We start from the raw sequence: 21,479 nt of genomic DNA, 5'->3' as shown, positions 1-21,479 counted from the left end.
CTACAATGAGATTCTTCACGGGTTAGTGACATCACAAACCCTAACATTTACATAAACCCGCCCCCTGGAAGGTGATTTATAGATTACCATGACAGACTATGCTTATCAATTACTAGAAGATAATTAACTTCACATCAGCAACATAAATTCATCAACTAACCATTCAGAAATGTCCTTTTGCATTCTACATGTTGTCACTTCTTCTTGAGACTCTCCATCATTGTCTGACTCCAGTTTGAACATAACATTTAAAAAAATTCAGTGTGTGAGGAAAAGGACACAAGCTGCTGAAGCTCTGCCCTCAGCTCATTTGCATTTAAACGGACAGACACAAAAACGGTGCGTTTTTGCATACCCTCAAAAAGTGACAATTTTAACATGCTATATAAAAATATCTGTGGGGTATTTTGAGCTAAAACTTCACATACACACTCTGGGGACATCAAAGACTTAGGGCGCTTTCACACTGGCAGTTTAGTTCGGAACGGGGCACGGTTCGCATGAAAAATCGCTAATGTGAACGCTGTCATGCGGACCCGGGTGCACACTGGGGTACCGAACCCAAGACTTCCTGGAGGAGGTGGTCTGAGTTCGGTTGCTCCCGAACCGTACTGTGGTTCGCGTGAATGTGAAAGCATCACGGACTCGGGTGCGCTGTTCAGGAAGTAAAGTGACCTGCGCATGCGTTTTAGCTGATTATGATGTATTTAGTTAAATAAAACCCATGTAAGGGATATTGTGTTGATGATTTACCTTGGATACGAGTGAGAGTGAGCCTGCAGTGTATTCGCGCATAGCGCGTGGAATCAGGGCAACAAATTAATGGAAATCCACTGTCTCCTCAAAAGAGTTTTGTTTGCAAGCAGCAGAAAACCACCTTATGCGTCACACACAAACAGTAAACCTGTGTTGTTCACTTAGCTGTGCATAATAGCACCAAATTAATAAAAAAAAACAGAATAAATCTGCAAATAAAAAAGCAGAAACGCGTTCTGTTTTCTATCATGCGCCGTGCACGTTTGCGATGATGTAAGATGCACGCAAACGCACCAGGGTTCGGCAGAATCAAGTTCAGTGAAACCAGACCAACGCTCCGGGGGTGCCGGGAACAATCGCGCTCGGGCTCGGACCGCAGCAAACGAGTCCAGTGTGAAAGCCCTATTATTGTACATCTTGTGAAAAGGGCATTATACCACCCCTTTAACTCAATATTTTAACTAATTGCAAAAGCTGAATAATCAATCAAAGCTTACTGATTAATTACTGAAATTGCAGACGATTTGTCACATATAGGCTTAGTCACCGGCATGAAGATGTGCAAAAGCCACTCAAAACGCCAACTTCCTCACTCAAATGAAAAGGTTTAGTCAAAAAGTTTGGTTTAAGCCTACACAGTCTTGTGCCTTTGTCTGATTTTCAAATACTTTTCTTCAAATCAAAGTTTGTAGTGTTCTGACTCACCTCGTAGTTGATTGGTTTGGTTCATGGCTTATAACGAAGATTTTTTTGAAATCCCTATGGAGAAAATACTTTCGGAATCAAGTATCAACGCCGCAGAATAAGTGGGCGTCCACTGTTGCACTAGCAGGTGGCTAATGGTTGATCGACCGAAAACTTTATATTAAATGTGATGATTAATTTTCTATGTATTCAACATCATGATAAAACCTACCCCGATAAAAAGCATTCTCACGGAAACAAAGCACACGATGCATACATTAAAGGAGTCATAACCTGCAATTTTCACTTTTCCACGAGAATCAATGTATGTTATGATCGACTAACGATTATACACTGGCCGGGAAGCCGATATTTAAAAGTGAAGCGTTTGTTTACCTCAGGGTAAATAAACCAGCGCGCGTGCACGCGCACTCAAATACGAGATTTTGATTTCAGCTCCCTCTTGACGTCATGAGGTAGTAGGATATACCATATATGGACACCGCAGCAGGAAGCCCCCCTTCCCCTCTCCCCCTCATATTCAGTTCAGTCGAGAAAGATGGGGAAACCGAATGCACACCGGACTTGCTCTGTGGTTGATTGCCATAAAAAAACATGTAAATGTGTTTTATCTCCCAAAATCGGACGAAACTATCAGGGACCAGTGGATGAAATTCATTTTTAATGACGCTGTCCCAACAACCCTTTCAACTGGCGTGCAGAGCCATATAGAGCGTCCACGACAGCCAAAACATCGCATTGATCTCGCGAGACAATAATGCCTTCAGAAATAAGGGTAAAAGTAGGTCTGTGTTTATTTTTTTTCCACTTTTCTTTTTTAGAAGGGCCTGAAAGACTATTATACAGCAGTAGGTATCCAATGTAATACTAGGTTATGACTCCTTTAACACAACAGAACAGTTACCAAAACAATGCATACTTTAGGCCTAACTTACCGTTACTTCTCTCCCTCACAGTCCAAGCCTAGTCCTGTCAGAAATGAAATATGGCGCAACTCTGACTAAGGTATAAGTAATATTAATATCGAAATTCGCTTTAACAACTCAAACAGGAAAAAACTAAATCTTATTATAACTTTTAGGGTTTTCTCTTACCTTTTGACCAACAGGTCTAGCAGCTCCTAGATTAAGCTCTTCACTCGACGCAAATTGGCGGCTGCGCAGTGACGTATAAACGCGGGTTCTTCGTAGTTTAGCTTTGATAAAATTGGCGTTAAATCTTTGGATTTGGAAAATGTACATTGATTTTATGTTTCTTATGTTGGGCGATTTCCTTCTGTAGTTCTAGATAATAACTTAATTAATTTAACCTCCACGCACATTTTACCAGTGAACATGCGCCATGACCTGTTCAGGACAAAGGTATTCGATTTTTATGAATGTAACAATAATCGATTTTTAAATACAGTAATGTCTTGTCTTCAGTGTTTTTATCACAAACAATGATACAGTTAGAAATATCTATCTGATGATTGAATGCTGCTATAGCCTATTATATGCAACAACCTGATGAATTTGTTCTAATGTCATAAGCTTCTTTCATAAAGGATGAAAGGATAAAAACAAGTCATTTAAAAAGCAATAAAACAAGACTGGATATGATTAAAAACACACATATTTATATTTTAATGATTTGCCTTGAATCTGTCCTGTGAAGATAGTTTGGGGGAAAGTAGCCTAATAAAATAATGATGTAAGAATATTAATATTGGCTGGAATGTACCCAATAATTTGGGGCATACTGAAATGTAAGAAAAGCAAGCTATTCAAAGACTGTTAATGGTTGTGTAGTCTTAATAACAGCCATTGTAGCATATCGGATATAGAACACAGGCCTGTTTCACAGACAGGGCTTAGATTAAACCAGGATTATGCCTTAGTTCAGTTATGGCATTTAATTGCCTTTTATAAACATGCCTTAGAAAAAGAAGGGAAAAAAAAACATTACTGGTGTAAATCCTGAGACAAAACAATGGCCATGACATATTTTGAGATATATCAATATATCAGATATATCATACAAGTTATTTTCAGTCAGTCAAGACAGCTCAAACATGCATTTTAGTCTGGGACTAGGTTTAAGGCTTGTCTGTAAAACCGGGGGAAAGTCTTGTGTAACCAGACCAAGATCCTTGTGGACACTTGTTTACTTACTATTTCATGCCTCAAGCATTTAAAGCCACTAATCTACACACTTTAATTTTTCCTAAAGTACTTGCTTCTTCAGCTCAGTATTTTTAAAGCACATCTTTGTTTCCAGGTGGACTGAGGAACCCTGACTGCCAGAAATTGATTTATAGCCAGCCAATCAGAATGAAATGGGCAATTTTTGGAGGCTGAGACTAGATAAAACATACTGTACGTGAGAGATAAAAGGTATGGTGTAAAACACTGTTATTTTGTTATCCAATAAGGAAAATGAGAAATTATTTGCTTCTTATGTTTTTGTATGTAAATAGTTGTTTAAAGATAATTTTCATTTACATGCACGTGCGGCTTACCATATTTGTAGACAGTGCTTCTAAATACTCTTATAAACATATAGCTTTTTAAGCACAACAAACACCATGTTTGTTGTAGTACAGGAGCTTGACCTGATTATATGCGTCATACTCTGATTAGTTCTCCGGCTCGGCCTCGGACCGACAGCTCTTCAGTATCCCAGGAGAGCCTCACCTAGTTAAGGAGGCTTATTAGATTTGTCCTATGAGAGGAACGGAGAGTAGCTGAAGAGAAACACGGCATATGGACATAGACTTGTGTCCTGCCTAATTACAGGCATTATCTCATTTGCTATTGTAAGGTACTGTTGTGCCATCTTCCATTTATTTAATTATGCTTTTCACATATTGGCATGGGGGCCATTTGGACAAAATTTCCACGCGGAGGGGGTTTTACACGGTTTAAAAAAAATCTGTCTTTTCAGGAGTGTGCTGCAATTTGTCAAGCAATTAGCTACACTAATTAAATTTTTGTACCTCTAATCAAACGAATATGCTAAAACATTCTTGCTGCTGCCAGTCCGATGTCTGTTCACATTTAACTTGATGGTTTAAAAGAGGCTCCTACTCTGGCTCCCCTCTCCACTTAATCACCTCATTTGCATTTTATATTGGTAAATCAAATTAAGCACCCGTAGCTTTTAACTTGATTGACTGTGGCCAGGTCCACTCAGATGGGACTTTTTGCAGAAAATTAGACCAATTTTAATGTGTGCAGAGCCTAGTTCCCCGCATTCAGCAAATCACATTCACTCAGCTAATTAAAATGATTTTGCCCCCTTTATGTGTGTACGCTCTCATGTGAGTTTGCCAGGGGTTTTGATAGATTTGCCCACCTGGTGTTGTCCGTATCCTTTTCATGATTTTATAACAGAGAGTTGTCGTTTCATCTCCCAAAGGAAGGGGCCCAGGCATCAAATGCAAAAAAACAAATAAAGAAATAAGTCGTGGCACTCCACCAGCTTGCTGTGACTGCATTTCTATTATTTTAGGAATCAACAGTGAATGATCTAATCACTATTGGGAATTTTTATTCAGATAGAACATAATGTTGCTTTAGAACATCAAGCTATGGATTCAAAGGCACAAACAAAAACTCATGAAGATGTAGCACATTTAAAGTTAAATTGAATTAAATCAATAAGATTTTTTTTTTTTGGATACAAATAATGCGTATTATTTTCTTGAAATCACAACATTAATAAAAAATAAAAACATCACATATTTGTACATGGCCACTACAAAAATCATGATGAAGGCTGTGATAAAAGAACAGGGAAAACGGGGAGAAGAGAAAGAGAGAGGGGGGTTGGAAAAATGATGTGTTGAGGGAATAATCCTGGGCAGGCGCAATGGATGCAGCTCTCGAGGACGAGGCCTTGTGCTGCTGCCCGCGTGCTCCCCGTGATGTGACAGTCAGCTTAATTGCAGCTTTTAGGATCATTACTGCTAGAATGTGAATGTCAAAATGGACAAGGCTCTCAGCCCCTTTGACAAACAAGCGCCTTCCATTTTGCAGCTTGAGCAACCAAAGATATGGAATAAGAAAAACACAGAATTGTGTTGAAGCCTGAGCAAGCTAAAAATGTATATTTTGTTCATGCACAAAAAAAAAAAAAAACATTGATCACACTGATGGAAGTGTTCATTTTCATTGGATGGATTAAGACAAACAAAAATGTACTAGATGTTTAGGCTAGTCCACAAGCTTTTTGTTTGTATGTTTTATTTTTATTTTGTTGATGCATGGGATTTATATGTCTGACATTGTTGACTAAAGGGATTTTAAGGTTTTAAGAAGGCTCTTATAAGCTAATTAGTTTATATGTTGTAATATTTGACCTTTATACATTAGTCTACCAGAATTATCTTGAATCACTAATTGATTTATTTTTATATTCATTTCAATTTTTTTATTTCCTCTTTAATTAACATGGCTCATAAACCACATTTGTAGCTTTTTATTGCCAACAAACTAATAGAGGAATCATTTGCTCAGGTAATTATTGCTTTCGAAGTACAAAAGCAGTCCTGTCAAACTAAAGACTCTAAAATAATGTATAGCACATATAGACAGTATGCAAATTCATAGGTTGTTTTTCAGATGTAGATTTTTTTTTAAATGTAGAAATTCAGATGAGAAACAAATACGAGTGAGCGATTCGGTGTTTAGCCCATGCTTATCAGAGAACCCACTGCCCTCTACCCATCACATAAACTGAAGAGGGCCGGAATCAGTGTCTCTTGGTAATATGCATAATCGCTGAGGTGCCCATTCAGTGGTTTTCAGTCAAGCTTGTTTTTGTTTTTTTGTATGTTTGCAGAGTGTTTTTGACAGCAACTCATATCGAAAACTCGCCGATTGCATGTGACAAAGGTCAATGTTCTCTAGATTTCTACAAGCTGGAGAGCACGGAGGCCAAGTGTGTTTTTGTATTGTGTTGTATGAGAGCAGCCATGATAGTCATAAACAAATCAAAAACGAATGCGTGGATGAGGTAGCACATTGTTTTGTGTGTGCGCGTGTTTGTATATAGAGTTGGACTGTTCACAAGTAGATCTTGCATTTTAAAAAGATGCATCAACAACAGCTTTTTGCACCATTATTTGCTGAAGGCCGGAATACACGTCATGACTTAAAATCAGAACAGATTTTAAAACGCTAGGCTTCGCTTGGCGACTTTGTAAATAGTTACAGAGGGAAAACTGAGCATCATACACTAAACGACTGAGGATCACACACTGCCAGACTTTCAAGTCGTTCCAAACACAACCAACTCGTGCAGAAACGTGTCTCATGGCTAGGAGACGCATGGCAATTGAAAATATGACATCCTCTGACTGGATGGATCGCCCATCGTACACTACTCGATATTTCTGTGAAAAATGCCAACTCCGTCTGGCCAAATTCTGCGAACTGACTCTGTCGTTCAGCAACTAGTTTTGACCCGTCCAGACTGCAAATCATGGCAAAAGATCTGTACCACCAAAGTTGTGTAGTGTATTCCAGGCTGTGTACTGCGAGAGGCCCTTCAGCCCTTCATTTCAAGAGCATTTTCCAAACATTTCACAACACTTTCTTAGTCAGATTACTGAAACATACTATTCCCCAGGAACTAGCCTTATAAAATGTGGGCTTAATCTTTTTTAGTGCGCTATCAAGGAACTGAACTGCTCAATTCCCCAAGCAGGGCTTCTGGAGTGCAACGGTGCAATGATTCAGAGGCAATGTGCAGCTGAAGGGGTGTAGGTTAAAAAGAGGTGTCTTTTGGTTGGGTCTAAATGGTCCATATGTAAAGCTGTTTGCGATGTTAAGTTGCCCTTTGTGTGGGCGTCTGCAAAGCAAATAAATAACGTCCCATAATTTGCAGCATGGCAACACGTCGGGCGGGGAATGTGCAGGTGAATAATTTGCATTCGAGATGCCCGTCCGACGTAGTCGTTAATCTCTTTCATGTGCACTCGTAAAAGTGCCAGTGTGATGGAGTCAAGGCAGAGCGACTTATTGGTGGACAGGTTAAATACTAGGACACCCATGACATGCCTGCTTTCCCACACAGGACCTTGAACCGGGCCGTCTCACAGATTCTCCGCGTCATTATTAGGAAGCACATAATCATGTCACAGGGAAAGCAGTTTGTCCTATTAGTGCCTTAATTAGTTGTGGCATCTCTGTTTAGATGTCTGGAATGTGTAGCTCTAAATTAGTTCATTTCATCCGCAATGGTTAGAGTTTACCGATTAAGTTGACCCCCACTGTGTTAAACAAGCAGGTCTGCTGCTATTCATTATGATGGGTGGTGTATGCACTGGTTAAATCATTTTGTGTTGATTGTTATTGGTAAACAATGATGTCTATGCAAATAATGGCTCTTTTGTATGTTGACACGGTAAGACTGTTTTGATGCATGCTCTGGTATTGTTTAGCTCTAAATGCTTCTCTTGTGACATTGCCCTTGTTGCCTAACAGAAATATTGATGGGATGATTATTTGGGATAATTTAGATCCTCCAGGAAGATGAGGGGTTGTATTCTGTTATCGAGTCACATTTTCTGTATCATTGGACAATTATCCTTCATTGAAAAATCTGTCTCTGCACTTTTGCCTTGTAGCCTAATATTTTTTGGTCCTTTTCCTCCCAGGGAGAATCAGTATTAGATTCAATATAAACACTCATAATGGGGGTAGTAGAGGATAGTGCAATCTCCAACATAATGCTGGTGTGCGAGACCCCTCACACTCTGACAGCTTGAGCAGCCTCATGGAAATATTTCTTTTGAAGATAAATTACGGCAAACGCCTCCAGAATATCTCGCATCTGAACCCTATAGTCTTTACAATGTGTCTCTTATTCTCTTAAAGATATTGAACACATAGTGTATCAAGTCAGTTTGCGCACACACACAAATCATTTTAAAAATGTTCAAGTATTGTTTTAGGTATAAATTTCAATTTTGTGAAGTTGAGATGTGAAGCTTGTGGGAATCAGGTTAGAAGAAACATTCCACATTTAACAGTCATACCTTGGGGTATGTGAGTTGATTTAAAAAGCTGATAATTGATGAAACTTTAAAAATGTATAATAAAAATTTGTAAAAAAAAATTACCTGCACATCATGTAACCATTAATTGACAATTAATTGAACTTGCAATATGTTGTTCAGGTATTGAAATATTAACGTAAAACTCAGGGGGTACACAAAGAAAATAGTTTAGATCAAAGGAGTTCAGGTGACAAAAAAGTTTGCTGATCCTTAAATTAGTGTTATGAGTTGGGACAGTTATTCAACCTATGCATATCTAACACAATGTAGTGAAAATATAGATAGGTAGACAGATAAAACCATTGATTGAACGATTGATTGAAGGGTTTTCTCCCTGAGAAATGATGCATCAATGCTTATGAAAGCAAAAGGCAGCAAATTATATATGCAGTATTTTAATTAGTTGTCTTAAAAGAAAGACAACAATGCAGCTTTTGTAAGGAAGTGAGTCATTAAATATACATCGCGTCTGTATATAAATTATGCTCTCGCTGGAAAGACTGTAAGGTTAGAAGACACGGTTATTTCAGTTTTAAAACGGCACCCTCAAAGCGGCCACCTCCACGAGGCACTGTCGCCCTGCATCATATTCTGATTATTCTCAAGCGGGTGAGGCAGGATAGCAATTGACGGAACTGAGAGTAAAACAGGGCATCGGACAGTACGTGAAGAGATAAGACTGATTGTGTGTTTTCAGACATCCTCACCTGTGAGGCCCAGGGGCCCCTCTCTTCTATTGAGAGTCACTCATAGACCTTTCTCTCCTCTTGGGGCCTCCTGATCAGTATAAGCATAATAATCAGACTCAAATTGGCTGTGAGGGGGAAAAAAGGGAGACTATTGAGTCACAAAGCATTAGTGCATGGCTGTCCCAGTCGACTGCTTCCATGAACAAATGATTAAGGTGTACTCTTTATACATTTTTTATAAGTGCTATCTCTGTTGGATATCAGCCAAGCAGGTCCAAGTAGAATTGGGTCTTTCCACTGCTTTTAAAACAGACGTTATATAGTCGACTTATAGGCCTCCAATTACTCATGTGATTTTTTTTTTTTTTTTTTTTTTCTGAAAAGCCATCCCATTGGATTTCTAAGGAAGCATAGTGTTTTGTCTCCTGTTAAAGAGACTGACACCGGAGCAACGTGACTCTTGTCATTGTGGGCTTTATCGGTGATCTTTCTGTGGATGTGAAGGGCTTTGCCCTGCCACCTGTTCAGGCCTTCAACTTCTCCGAAGCTGCATATCATGATTTCTCATCAAAACTGCTTCCAGACATGAGATTTATAATGCCGTGGTATAATTTCTCATAATGATTTATGACTTGCATACAGTTATTTGTAGAATTCAAGTAAAATACCAAGTGGATAGATCTGATAATACTGTAGGTTTATATTGATTATTTGTTTTTTGTGCATGTTTTATTTAAGTGGCCATTAGATAATGCTTAGTGTGTCATTTTTATTTTCCTACAACTACTATTAAAATCAAGGAAAGCAGAACGCTACTTGCTGGAAGGACCTTGTGAAGTAATCCCAGAAGGTGTTCTTTGGTTGAGTTTCAAACATACACTTTATAACAGAATTCAAGGCATTTCTCCCGGCCCCAAAAAAGAAAAAAACCTTTATTCTCATCATGCCTAATCAAAATAGAAACATTAAAAATAGCTACAACACTGCACACTGATGCATTTCGGCCTTCAGCCAAAAGAACCATAACAAAGGGACCTATAATTTAATATACCATTATAATATAATATATCATTAGGGGGAACAATAATATTGTTACCCATTATAAAGAATAATAATAAGATTAAAACTAGTATTAATATTAATTCATATTTATAATATTATATTGTACTTTATAATGGGTAACAATATTATAGGTCCCCCTGTAATGGTTCTTTTGGTTTCTCCCAACACTACAGAGTAACTAATTAAATCTACAGCTGTGACTCATTTTGTACCTGACACACTCTGAGGAAGGCTGAAGGCCGAAAGGCATCAGTGTGCAGTGTTTTAGCTGTTTTTAATGTTTTTATTGTGATTAGCCATGATGTCAGTAAAGGCTTTTTAACTTTTTTCGACCAAAAGAAGTGCCTTGGAATCTGTTCTAAAGTAAATGTCTATAAATCTTCACTAAATAGAAACTCGCAGTCAAGAGGGGTGCCAGTACTGATTTAAATAGTACTGATTTCACCCCAAAATAAAAATGTGGTCATTTGCTCACCCTCATGTCTTTCCAGACCTGTATGACTTTCTTTCTTCTGCGGAACACAAAAGATGTTTTGACGAATGTTCAGAACCAAAAAATCATTGGAGCACTTTTCTTTTTTTTTTTCTTTTTTTTTTAAATGTCTTTATGTTCCACAAAAGAAAGAAAGTCATACAGTTTTGGAACAACATGAGGGTGAGTAAATGACCAAATAATTTTTTGGGGATGAACTATCACTTTATTGTTCTAGCACAGTAAATGAAAAAATGTAAACAGAATGAGTCATCAAGCTTGTGTGTAATGTCATGATTTTACAATTATATTCACTGGTAGCGCACAAAACATACACGTGACATTTAGTCCGATAGTTAACATAAGGAGAGTCAGGTGTTTTTTAGAGCTATTTGATGATTTAGTTGATGCCTAGAGAGGATTTGCGTTGCCTTGGTTTCTAAGATGGTATCAGGCTTGTGGGCTGTTTAATGCATTGTAAGCTCAGCGCTTGAGTTGCCATGACAAGAGTTACATGTGAATTTATATAAGGTTATAAGTCTGTGTGATCTCATTTCTGATAAGAGGTGTGTAATGGATATTCTACTCTGCAGAAACTAATATGTGGTTCACGTAAAGTAGAATTAAGTATATTATGATAACTACATAGTTTGATATGAAATAGATTTTGTGTATTAATGATTTGTCATTTGAGAATGACACTTTCCAGGTCATCACATACTAATGTATCATTGTTTGTGTGACATAGTAAATAAGTCTTCGTTCTTTGACCATTTATTTCATAGTCAGAGATCAAATCAGAGTAGCAAATATGTTTTGTCTTGTTTCTTAACCACATCATATATATATATTTTTTTTACATTTTTAAAAACAGTTGCACGTTTTTTTTTTTTTTTTTTTTTTTTTTTTTTTTACTGTGTATAAAATAACTCTTTCAGTCTATCACTGTTCAAAAACACTATTGCACTTTTTGCACAGAATATTTTTTTGCTGTGTATTAAATATATCTCTTTGAGTCTATCACTGTTTTTTTTTTTTTTTTTTTTTTTTGGTAAGATGGCATCATCAGTTTCTATTATTATATGTTTTCTTCAGTTAGTCTGTAAACCCATGATCTATAAGTTCTCATCAAGACAAGACAATTACAGGGGTCCTGTAAAGTTGTTTGAACCAGAACATAAAGAAATCACGAGGTGTCCTCATAAACCATAGATGTGAGACTTAGATGCTTGTCTTCGTAGATTAATCATGTGCCCCTTGACCTATTATAGACAGTTCTATTTCCCCTATCTCTTTTATGATTTTAAATAGTTTTGGTAAAAATCTGTCGGCATCTAAAAGGGACTTCCATCACAGTTACTTGTAAGAAGCCTGCTTCCTAAATAGTGTGTGCCATATCCCTATATAAAGTGTAATATACCGTGAGCAGATGTAGAGCAGAGAAATAGAATTGAAGTGGGAGAAATTTCATTGACTTTTTACTTGAATGTGTCAGATTTCAGATCTGAACTTAATGTTATCTGTTTACACTAAAAATAAAACCTGAGTGTGTTGATCAGTGTAACACATTGATTGAGCTGAATTAATGATCACTATCAGAGTAGAAGTTGTTTAAGGTTTCCCTAAATTTTTTGTTTAGTTCCCATATATTGTCTGCTGACTTGCTATATGGAATGCTCAAAACTGTAAACTCTTTTAATCAATACATTTTTGTTTTGGTTACAAAAAAACCCTTCTTGAACACTGCACCAAACTTAGCATGAAACCTCTTGCTGTTGTCACGAAACGTGTAAACCAAACTCGACACCACCAAGTTTCCTTCTCTGTATGTCAATGTCATTTTATGCCATCATACTCCCAATGAGGCTGGGTTGACGGCTTCTGCCCCAGGAAAAGAATGACAAGTCGGCCCAGGGGGCTGCTGTGAAGAGACTTGGGCTTTTCTGGGCCTCTTTTCAGCCCTGAGCGTGATTCCCCTGTGGATCTGTAAAGCTCAATTCACAGGACGACGTACCTCTTAGCATCCTTTTTTTCACACGTGCTATGCTGACAAGTAACACTTGGAGTGTCCTCTTCATCGACACATTCCAAAGAGGATCGGGCTTAAGCAGCACCTCTCTCTCTCTCTCTCTCTCTCTCTAGATCTGCTGACAGACTCTGAAAGTCTCCAGAACAGCCACTGTTGAAAATGCCAGCTTTCCTCAGACATTCTGTCCATCCAAACTCTTAAAGGGATAGTTCACCCAAAAATGTCAATACTATTTCACCCTCATGTCGTTCCAAAACTGTATGACTTCCTCTCTTCTGTGAAACATAAAAGATGATTTTTTTTTTTTTTTTGTCCAACTGAACCCTTCTTCAAAATATCTTCTTTTGTGTTCGTACAGGTTTGGAATGACATGAGAGTTTTTTTGGGAGGGGTTTTAGGTCGGTGGTGGTTGAGAATCCCTTTTAAGCACAAACTCAGTTGCTGTCAAAAGCAAGCTGATAGTGCAGCTTTTGATAAGATTGATAAACTTTTCATCCATAGATCATTTTCCACCTGTTGTTTCAGGTTAGGAACATGTACTGTTCATACATGTTATCTATTCTGATATGGACTTATAAATGGCCAAGTAGCACAGCCTCCTTGACCAACACTTGAGCAAAAGATACTGTTCCTCTGCTTTCATACAGGATTCCTTGTTCATTTAAAAATAAAGCATAGTTTACCCAAAAATTAAAATTCTGTCATCATTACCTTGACTTTGTTTTTCGTTTTTTCCGTGAAACACAAAAGATTTTTTTGTGTGTCTGGACTTTCAATGAATGTCAGTTAGCTTTGATGTTTTTTGTATCCCAATGCTCTTCAAAATATCTTCCTTTGTGTGTCGCAAATAAAGTCATACAGGTTTGGAACGACATGCGAGTGAGTAAATTAATTTTCATTTTTGGTTTTCTATAATGTTACTTTTAAGTCTCATTCTTCTAATATACAGTAATATTCTTATAAAATTACAGCAAAGTTCCGTCAACCATCTGCCATTGGTTGCCACCGCTGAACAATTGTGGGTTGAGCTCACCAGCCTCCCTGGTGTTGTGACTCTGTGGTCAGGCTTTGGACCTTGGGGAGGGATTGCTTGCCCGGTTCACAATGCAATCGGGTCTCATCCAGGAGACTGTGATTGTTCCATGGAGCCTCCTCCAGGTACAGTGCTGCTTTTGTTCCAGTAAGTCAGCAATCTGAATGCAGTCCGGGAGGCTCGACCAGCTTTGGGAACTATTCTATCAGGAGGCTTTGTGCTACCCAACGGCCTTCTAGCTGTAGAGGACTAGAGAAAAGAGCTGACATTTTAAACAGGGGATCGGTGCTTCGCAGAGGTTCGATGCCATTTAATGCGTTGCTCAACAAATGACCTAAACAGTGAAGCATCACAAATTTGGCTGTTTCGCTAGATATTACTATTTCCTATTTGCTTTAATGCTTGCACGTGTTCTTCTTCAATCATGGTCACATTCACAGCTTTTCTGACTCACCAACATGTGACTCTGAATCCCAATGTGCAACGAGCCACAGTTCCAGCTGAATGGACCTGGCTGTCATAGGTGTTGTGCTAAAAGGCTACACTTTTATCGACAACAACAAACAGCAACATGAAAGAATTTTCACATTATCAAAAGAAACAGGAAAAAAAGGGGGAAAAAAGAAAGGCCTATATTTGAAAAAAAAAAAAACGTTGATTACTTCTGGAATTTTTTTTTTTTAAATGAATTAACATTAAAAGGCTAAATGCAGAATGTGCTGATGGTAATCTTGTTTTTAAAGAAGCTGATTAAAATATTTGTTGATTTATATGAAGCCTATCTATACATCAGTTATAGATATTGATCACTGGAACAGCTATTAAAATAAAAACTATTTACTTGCTTGATTTGACAAAATGTTATGTAATAATAGGAAATGATTATAGACATTCACAAATGAGTAAAGCTTTGCATGTTTAGATTTGTCTTATAAGGACTATCATCTAATATTTCCTAATGTAATGTTGACATTGTTATAGTCTTGTACTTCTTGTTCTAAAGCTTAACTGTCTGAAAGGCTAATTCAATTTGCCTTAATTTACTTTTAATTGGAATGCAAATAGAAAATGCAAAAATAGCTATCTTAGTTTGGTAAAACCACCCCTCTGACAGTCTTTTTACCTTTAAGTAAAAAAAAAAATGTCTTTGCTAGAAAAATGTACAGTATAGAATAATACAGGTATACAATAATAAAAGATTAATGCAAAGGTAATTTATATTATTACAGTTAAGCCTGTTAAGCATCCAAATTATCTCGATTTGCAGCAACTGTCTGCACAAAGGAAAAAGCTCAGTGGAATTATGCCCAGAGTCATGGGCCATGTAAAGAGGCATTGTCAAGGTCATTGTACCGGCAACTGGCATGAAAGTCAGTAGAGTTGTATATTGATGTTTAATTCTGTTACTTAATTGTTTGTACTTTAGCAAGCTCGCTGCAGATCAACATGCATATGAATAACATGGTGATTCTCTATAGACCAGTGTAGTCACTGTTAATCTAAGTGATGAAACACGCCATCTGCTGAGGTTGATTTTCTGCTCTTTCTCAATGCTATGTATTCAAAGACCACTGAGTGATTAACTTAGCGTTTAAAAAGTAAATGTTAATTACAGAATTTTCATTTTTGGGTGAACTGTCCCTTTAAGGGTGCTTTAGCTTGCAGTGCTGTTAACCACAATATATGATAAAACGATCATCTTGCCTCTGTTTGTGTGATATATTATTATAATAGCAAACCTCAAACTGACATGCGAGAAACAGGCTACAAAATGGTCACATTTAAGAAACCCCCACGTGTCCGACCGTTTACTTACAGTACACGTCAAATGTTTATTGATCAAATATTCCTGAAGATAACTCTACATATGGCGTTGTTCTTACATCAGTCTTTGATCAAACGACAGGACACGTCAGTTATGATAGATCATTCGGAGTCGACAATATTCTTTTCTTCCTTTTTACTTCTTCAGCAAGTAAAAGTACACAAAAGTGGCATGTCTTTCGACAATAAATAATAAAATATTTTGTAATACAGGAACAAAACGAAACCTCCAGAGCTATTCAGTCATATTTAACTTAACTTAAACCTATACACATCTTTGGGAAAGAAAAAAGTTCTTGGACGGACACAAACACATGAAATTCCCACACAGCTTGTGGCAAAATAGAGGTAGCCTATACCTTGTTGCAATGCTTTAGTTCTTGAAAAGAGACCATATAACAAAACTAATCGCAGTAGACCTCGGCTGCCATACTACCCTCTTTTTGTCCATTTCGATATTTTCCTAGAAACAGAATAAACAGTCTTGGTTTCATTATAGACTACTCACGTTGCGCACACAAGTAGGCTATGAATGTATATATTAGACTACGTTCTCTTGCGTCTTATATCCGTAGAGGTCCATTGATTTGTCATAAAAGTGGAAAAAATGTAGAGGGTTTTTTTGGCAAAAGTGTAGCCGACCAGGTCCACCCGGCCGCGGAGCACTGCAATGATCATCATGTCAAGTTCGGTGTGTAAATACGTGCGCCGGCTGGATCCTTGGATCCACTTTCGCTGGAGTTTAAATGGTCTTTTCGCAACACTCGTTGGACTTGCTAGGTTGGAGTGTGTTTAAATCCCATGATTGTCATCACAGTGTATAAATACAACCAGGGGTTGTTTCGATATAGAGGCCTCGTGCAGTTGGTAAACGGGTTTTTATTCAGGAGCGGCCCGAAATGACAGGGATGGAAGAAACTTCTCGAGCCTCTCTCTGAGATTGCTTCCCGGACACGTCCTTTCCCAAATTTCAGGTGCAGGAGATAATCCACTCGCCTAGGCCTCTATAGGACTTGCTACCATGCTGTTTGGTGTATCTGGCAGTTGCGAGGACATTGACGCGACCTCGCTCCCTGTGGAGTTCGAGCCTGGCCCTCCTTCAGAAAAATTCACCTAAAACGGAAGAGTTAAAGAGTATGTTATTATTATTGTTGTTTGATCAATTATTAATATTATTCGTTTTATTAGCGGTGGTATTAATACGGTTATTGGTATTATATCTTTACGCACAGTTTTGCGCACTCACCAGTTGCTGGAAAGCAGGCTGGTCGATGTCACTCTGCAGTGCGAAGTCACTCAGGACTTTCCAAGGCGGTTGGTAACTCTGCACCTCCACTTGGTTTGCCTGCAAACCACCGTCATGTCTCTCTGGACTAGTCGCCACCATTGGAGTGCCCGTCATCCCCTGGATGTTCTGCAGATGACCACGAATAATTTATAGAAGTTCGATGTTCTGAGACCATAACTGAAATCGCCATAACTACAAGACAAGACCTTAAGGTTCTGAATATACATACAAACTTTATTAAAAATTAAAGTTATAAATATGGTAAACAAAATATCATCGTTTATGTTTCACAGAAGAAAGAAAGTCATACAGTTTTGGAACGACATGATATAAAGAAATGAAAGACCTATGCAATACGGAGTTAGGGTATAGGCTATTTTATTATATAGCTATAGCCCAACAATATTTATAGCCTCTAATCTTACCGTTTTGTCGTTGGGTTGCTGCTGCTGGAGTTGTTTCATCAGTATGCTCCTCTTTTTGTCCTTGCAGCGCTTGTTTTGAAACCAAACCCTGATGACTCTCGGGCTGAGACCCGTCATCTCAACGAGCTGCTCTTTCATGAGGGCGTCGGGTCGAGGGTTGGCATTGTAACAAGTCCTCAAGGTATGGAGCTGTTTTTCGTTTAGGACTGTCCGGACGCGGGTTGTTTTCTCAGGTTGCTTGTGTACGTGAGGTCGAAGCGCAGGCTGACGTGCCGAAATGGGCTCTGCTGCAAGAAAAACGAAACGGAGATTAATAATTGTTGAATGCAAAGTGATCTTATATAATGTTCTGAATGTGTGAAGACTGCGAATCCAGCGGTCAGCTGTCCAGCGGTCAAACAAGTAATTTAAACGAATATGTCGGAAGTACCCTAGGGCCATCTAAGGTGGATGAAAATATGTGAAATAATAATAATAACAACAATACATTTAAAAAATCACTGAAAGACGGAGTGTTAGTGTTCTCAAATTTTCTATATATTTGATGGTCTTTTTTCGAGACCGGGGTCGAGAGGAAATCTCTCCATAAGCGTACAAATAAGTTTTAGACATTTCTTTCCGTAGAAATGTGTTTCTTGCTAGATGCAATTTTTAATGCGTGTATTGGCGAAGAGTTTCCTTTTAATGAACTTGAAATGCAGCCATGGTTGCAATCCCTTTTCTGGCAATTATATGTTCCTGCTGAATGCAATAAATTTGGAGGACGAGTATGACTCAGATAGATAGGTTTACGACACTTAATTAAACCAATGTGCATACCTCTGAATTTTAAATAATCAGGTGCGCGCGCTGTGCAGCCCAAGACATGACTTGAAAACATGTATCAATAAACCTGCATTAACAACTGATTTTGTGGTGGTTTACATTATTGAAAATAAGGTTTACATTATTGAACAGCATTAGCGCGTGATTTGCGAGTTAAACGCGTAAGAGGCCTTTAAATGTGGAGTATCAACAACTCTGATTTGTAATATCAGTTTAATTTAATAAACAGTTATTTAGAACATCTGCCAAATACTCTTACAGTAACCACATACACACATGATACATTATTATCGTACTATTATATTTCTATAGCATAACAACATTTAAGATTAGATGACATTTTCTATTTGTGAAAAGATCTCCTTTATTTCTCAAGTGCATGTAGCCTACAAGCTGACGCGTGGTTGAACTCTAATCAGCAGAGAATATCTATTTCATGTATGAATAGCTTAAAAACGGACAAACAGGAATAAAACCAGTAGCCGAATGCTGTCAAACCATCACAATCTTGTGGTTGGCTTGCTAATAACATAATTCGCGGATGGTTATGGCACAACATTTATTAATCATAAGTTTTAATTTCTTAAAATATAATGCCATAATTTTTTTCCTTTTTTTTTTCCCTTGAACGAGTTTTAATATATATATTTTTTAAAGGTTCATAAACTTTGTGTCTATATAAATTCCCCCAGACAAATAGCCTAATCCCCGAGTCCTTGAGCAAACAACGCTTTGTAAGTTGTAGAATAGTATGCCTACCTGCCATTTGTAAAGGTCTCGCCGGATGTAATGGGCTTAATGGGTCACCAGCACCCATTGTTGCCCGTTCCACCACGTCATGGTCGGCCCTGCAGAAGAGCCCGTCTTCCCGCAGAGCGAACTCATCTCCCGGGATGAGCTGCCGACTACACGCCACACATCTGAAACACTCAATATGATACACCTTCGAGCGTGCTCTCATCACGAAGTCATTCTTGCTGAAACCAATGTTGCATTTAGCACATTTGATCCCGTATAACCTGAAAAAAGAGAAACACAAGTAGGCTACATTATAATGTGTGATGTGTTTGGGTAAAAATAAACGGCCACTAACGATTTCAACAGCTAGCCTACTCGATATGAGAACAATATAAAAATATTGAATATATGGTAGCCTAACCGAAATTATAATTGTAATAACAACAAATGCAAAGGTTTAAAAAAGACAACCACACTAGAATTTACTTAATTATTAAGTCGGTCAATGATTTAGTAAATATCTAAATTATTTTGTAATTATTGTTAGCCTATTATTATTATTAATAGGCCTAATAAATTACAGCATTAATAATAATAATAATTAATAATAATAATAAAAGTAATAATGACAATTCTCTTTGGCGTATTATTAAACAGTGGTGTTTGTCCCTCACGCATGGCCTCTTAAAATAATGCTACATTCATACTGTCAAAAATGTTATTTCAATATTGCGCTGAAATTTCGTAGAGTTAAGCTACATGCGGCAACACTACATATGAACAAAGCCCCACAATAATTGTGGAGTAATTGCACTGCAGACTCATTTAAGACCAGAGATTAGCATATAGGTGCTGTCCAGTACAAAAAAAAAAATGAATGACAGCATGCTCCCGTAATGCACCAGTGAATAATGAGAGGTTACTGTCATTCAGACATCCACACTCGAAAACTAAAACATGACCTAAATGATCAGCGTTACCTGATGTAGTCCCGTTTACAGTAAGTTTTTCCGTCTCGGACAAAACATGTACAGGATTCGTCCAGATACTGGTTACATTCTGCACATTTCAAACACGCCGCGTGCCACTCCAGATCCGGGGACACGCGCAGAATATACTGGTCATGGATTTGATTCCCACAGCCGACACACAACGAGATTAGACGCTTTTCTGATTGAAAGAGAAAGCATAGGAAATTTAAATTATGTAGGCTATATATATATATATATTGTTTTATTTATTTATTTAATTATAGGCACTATACAATCTTCTTGTATGTTTTGAATCGCCCAAAAAAAGAAAAAGAAAAAAAAGTTTTTAATCGCCCTAATTTCCCAGTGATATCTACTATAAATTTGTGGGTAGAAAAAAAGATACTATGACATTGTTTAAAAACGATACTGGATGTTGAAAACTGTATGACTGAAAAGTGACCGAAATAGAATGTTACATTAAAAGAACCGACATATAGGCTAGCCTAATTGTTCTTATTCCTAATGATAATGATAATAATAATAATAATAATACATTAAATATTAAATGGCTTGGAAAAGGCCCTGTTTGTAGTGATTTAAACTGAGGAAGAGTGGTATTAGCCCCTATGAGGATCTTGTCACGATCCCTTCGGTCTGTTGACAACTTTGAAACAAACTTCTAAAGTCATGCATTGATCGACAAACAGGCATGGTTCATTGTAAATCGCCAATTTTAGCAGTAAGTGTCATCAGACACATATATAGATATTAAGGCATAACTTACTTTTTGGTGGATCCCCCATGTCTCCCATGTCAAGAAAGTAAGGCGGCGTTAGGTCCACTTTAAAACCGGACAGAAGGCCCTTAGTGCCCGTGTTTTGATCTGTGAAGGTGGGAAAGTGGACGAGGGTTCGAGGTGTTGCAGGACTTCCCGGAATCGAGATGCTTGCGATTAGAGTTAGGGGTGTGTGTTGAGCTCCTGTGCTTGGTCACAGCTTTGATGGGCCACTCTTGTCCCTATCTCTCTCTCCCTCTCTCAAACTCCGTCGGCTTCGGCTCTTCTCTCTCTCTATTGGTCTGACGTAGGACACTCATACGTCACCTTTATGAGAAGCTGATTGGTTATGGAAAGACGACCAGCTGTTCGGAGCCCAGGCCGATGAGTTGTTGCATTTTACTTTACTTATTTCGGTCATACATTTTTCTAATTTCTGTCGTTTTTGAGGAATTAAATCGACCCGAAAAATGTTGAGAGACAAATAATAATAATAAAAAAAAACATTGTTCATAGCATTGCATATTTAAAGTCTATAGCCTACTTTAATGTTTATCTAAACCAGTATCGGATATGCTAATTTGAAGCAAGTGTTTTCAGTCATGATATTCTAGCATAGAATTTTTTTAACTTTTTTCAAAATAACACAAATAGACTATACCTATTATTTCAACAATGTTCACGGCAACTGAAATAGGCATATTCGTAAAAATCGTTCAAAGTGAAACCTCTTGTAGGATATTTTATATCAAGTCGTTATGGTAAATAATGCATTATATGAAGTAGGCTAAATGATGTAAAGATGTAGCCTGTCTCCGTTTTGACTGGCGGACATGTGA

General features: G+C 37.8%; 1 protein-coding gene across 2 annotated transcripts; it reads right to left on the bottom strand.

Moving 5' to 3' along the window:
• Window positions 1-15,601: 15,601 nt before the first annotated feature.
• On the bottom strand, window positions 15,602-20,910 carry isl1a (ISL LIM homeobox 1a). 2 transcript variants are annotated; one of them, XM_084415260.1, is made up of 6 exons: window positions 20,650-20,910; window positions 19,872-20,061; window positions 18,913-19,172; window positions 17,329-17,615; window positions 16,862-17,029; window positions 15,602-16,728 (listed from the first exon to the last, which is right to left on the bottom strand). In XM_084415260.1, exons 1-6 carry the CDS (start codon window positions 20,675-20,677, stop codon window positions 16,612-16,614), a joined length of 1,050 nt encoding a protein of 349 aa, XP_084271386.1. In that variant the 5' UTR covers window positions 20,678-20,910; the 3' UTR covers window positions 15,602-16,611. The 2 variants fall into 2 exon arrangements, with proteins under 2 accessions (XP_084271386.1, XP_084271385.1); XM_084415259.1 differs by having other exon boundaries at window positions 17,329-17,612; window positions 20,650-20,782.
• Between the last annotated feature and the right edge of the window lie 569 nt (window positions 20,911-21,479).

This window comes from Rutilus rutilus (genome assembly GCF_951802725.1).
Source record: "Rutilus rutilus genome assembly, chromosome: 7".
NCBI classification, from domain to species: domain Eukaryota; kingdom Metazoa; phylum Chordata; class Actinopteri; order Cypriniformes; family Leuciscidae; genus Rutilus; species Rutilus rutilus.
The sequence above is the reverse complement of the archived record's forward strand: the minus strand, read 5'-3'. Positions and strand labels throughout refer to the sequence as shown.

Excerpts from the sequence above, each read along its gene's own strand:
- isl1a (XM_084415260.1), bottom strand. The coding sequence starts at position 20,677 with ATGGGAGACATGGGGGATCCACCAAAAA. Across the intron at positions 17,616-18,912 it reads GAGACCTTTACAAATGGCAG|CAGAGCCCATTTCGGCACGT; the intron begins GTAGGCATACTA and ends TTTTTCTTGCAG. Across the intron at positions 16,729-16,861 it reads AGCCTGCTTTCCAGCAACTG|GTGAATTTTTCTGAAGGAGG; the intron begins GTGAGTGCGCAA and ends CTTCCGTTTTAG.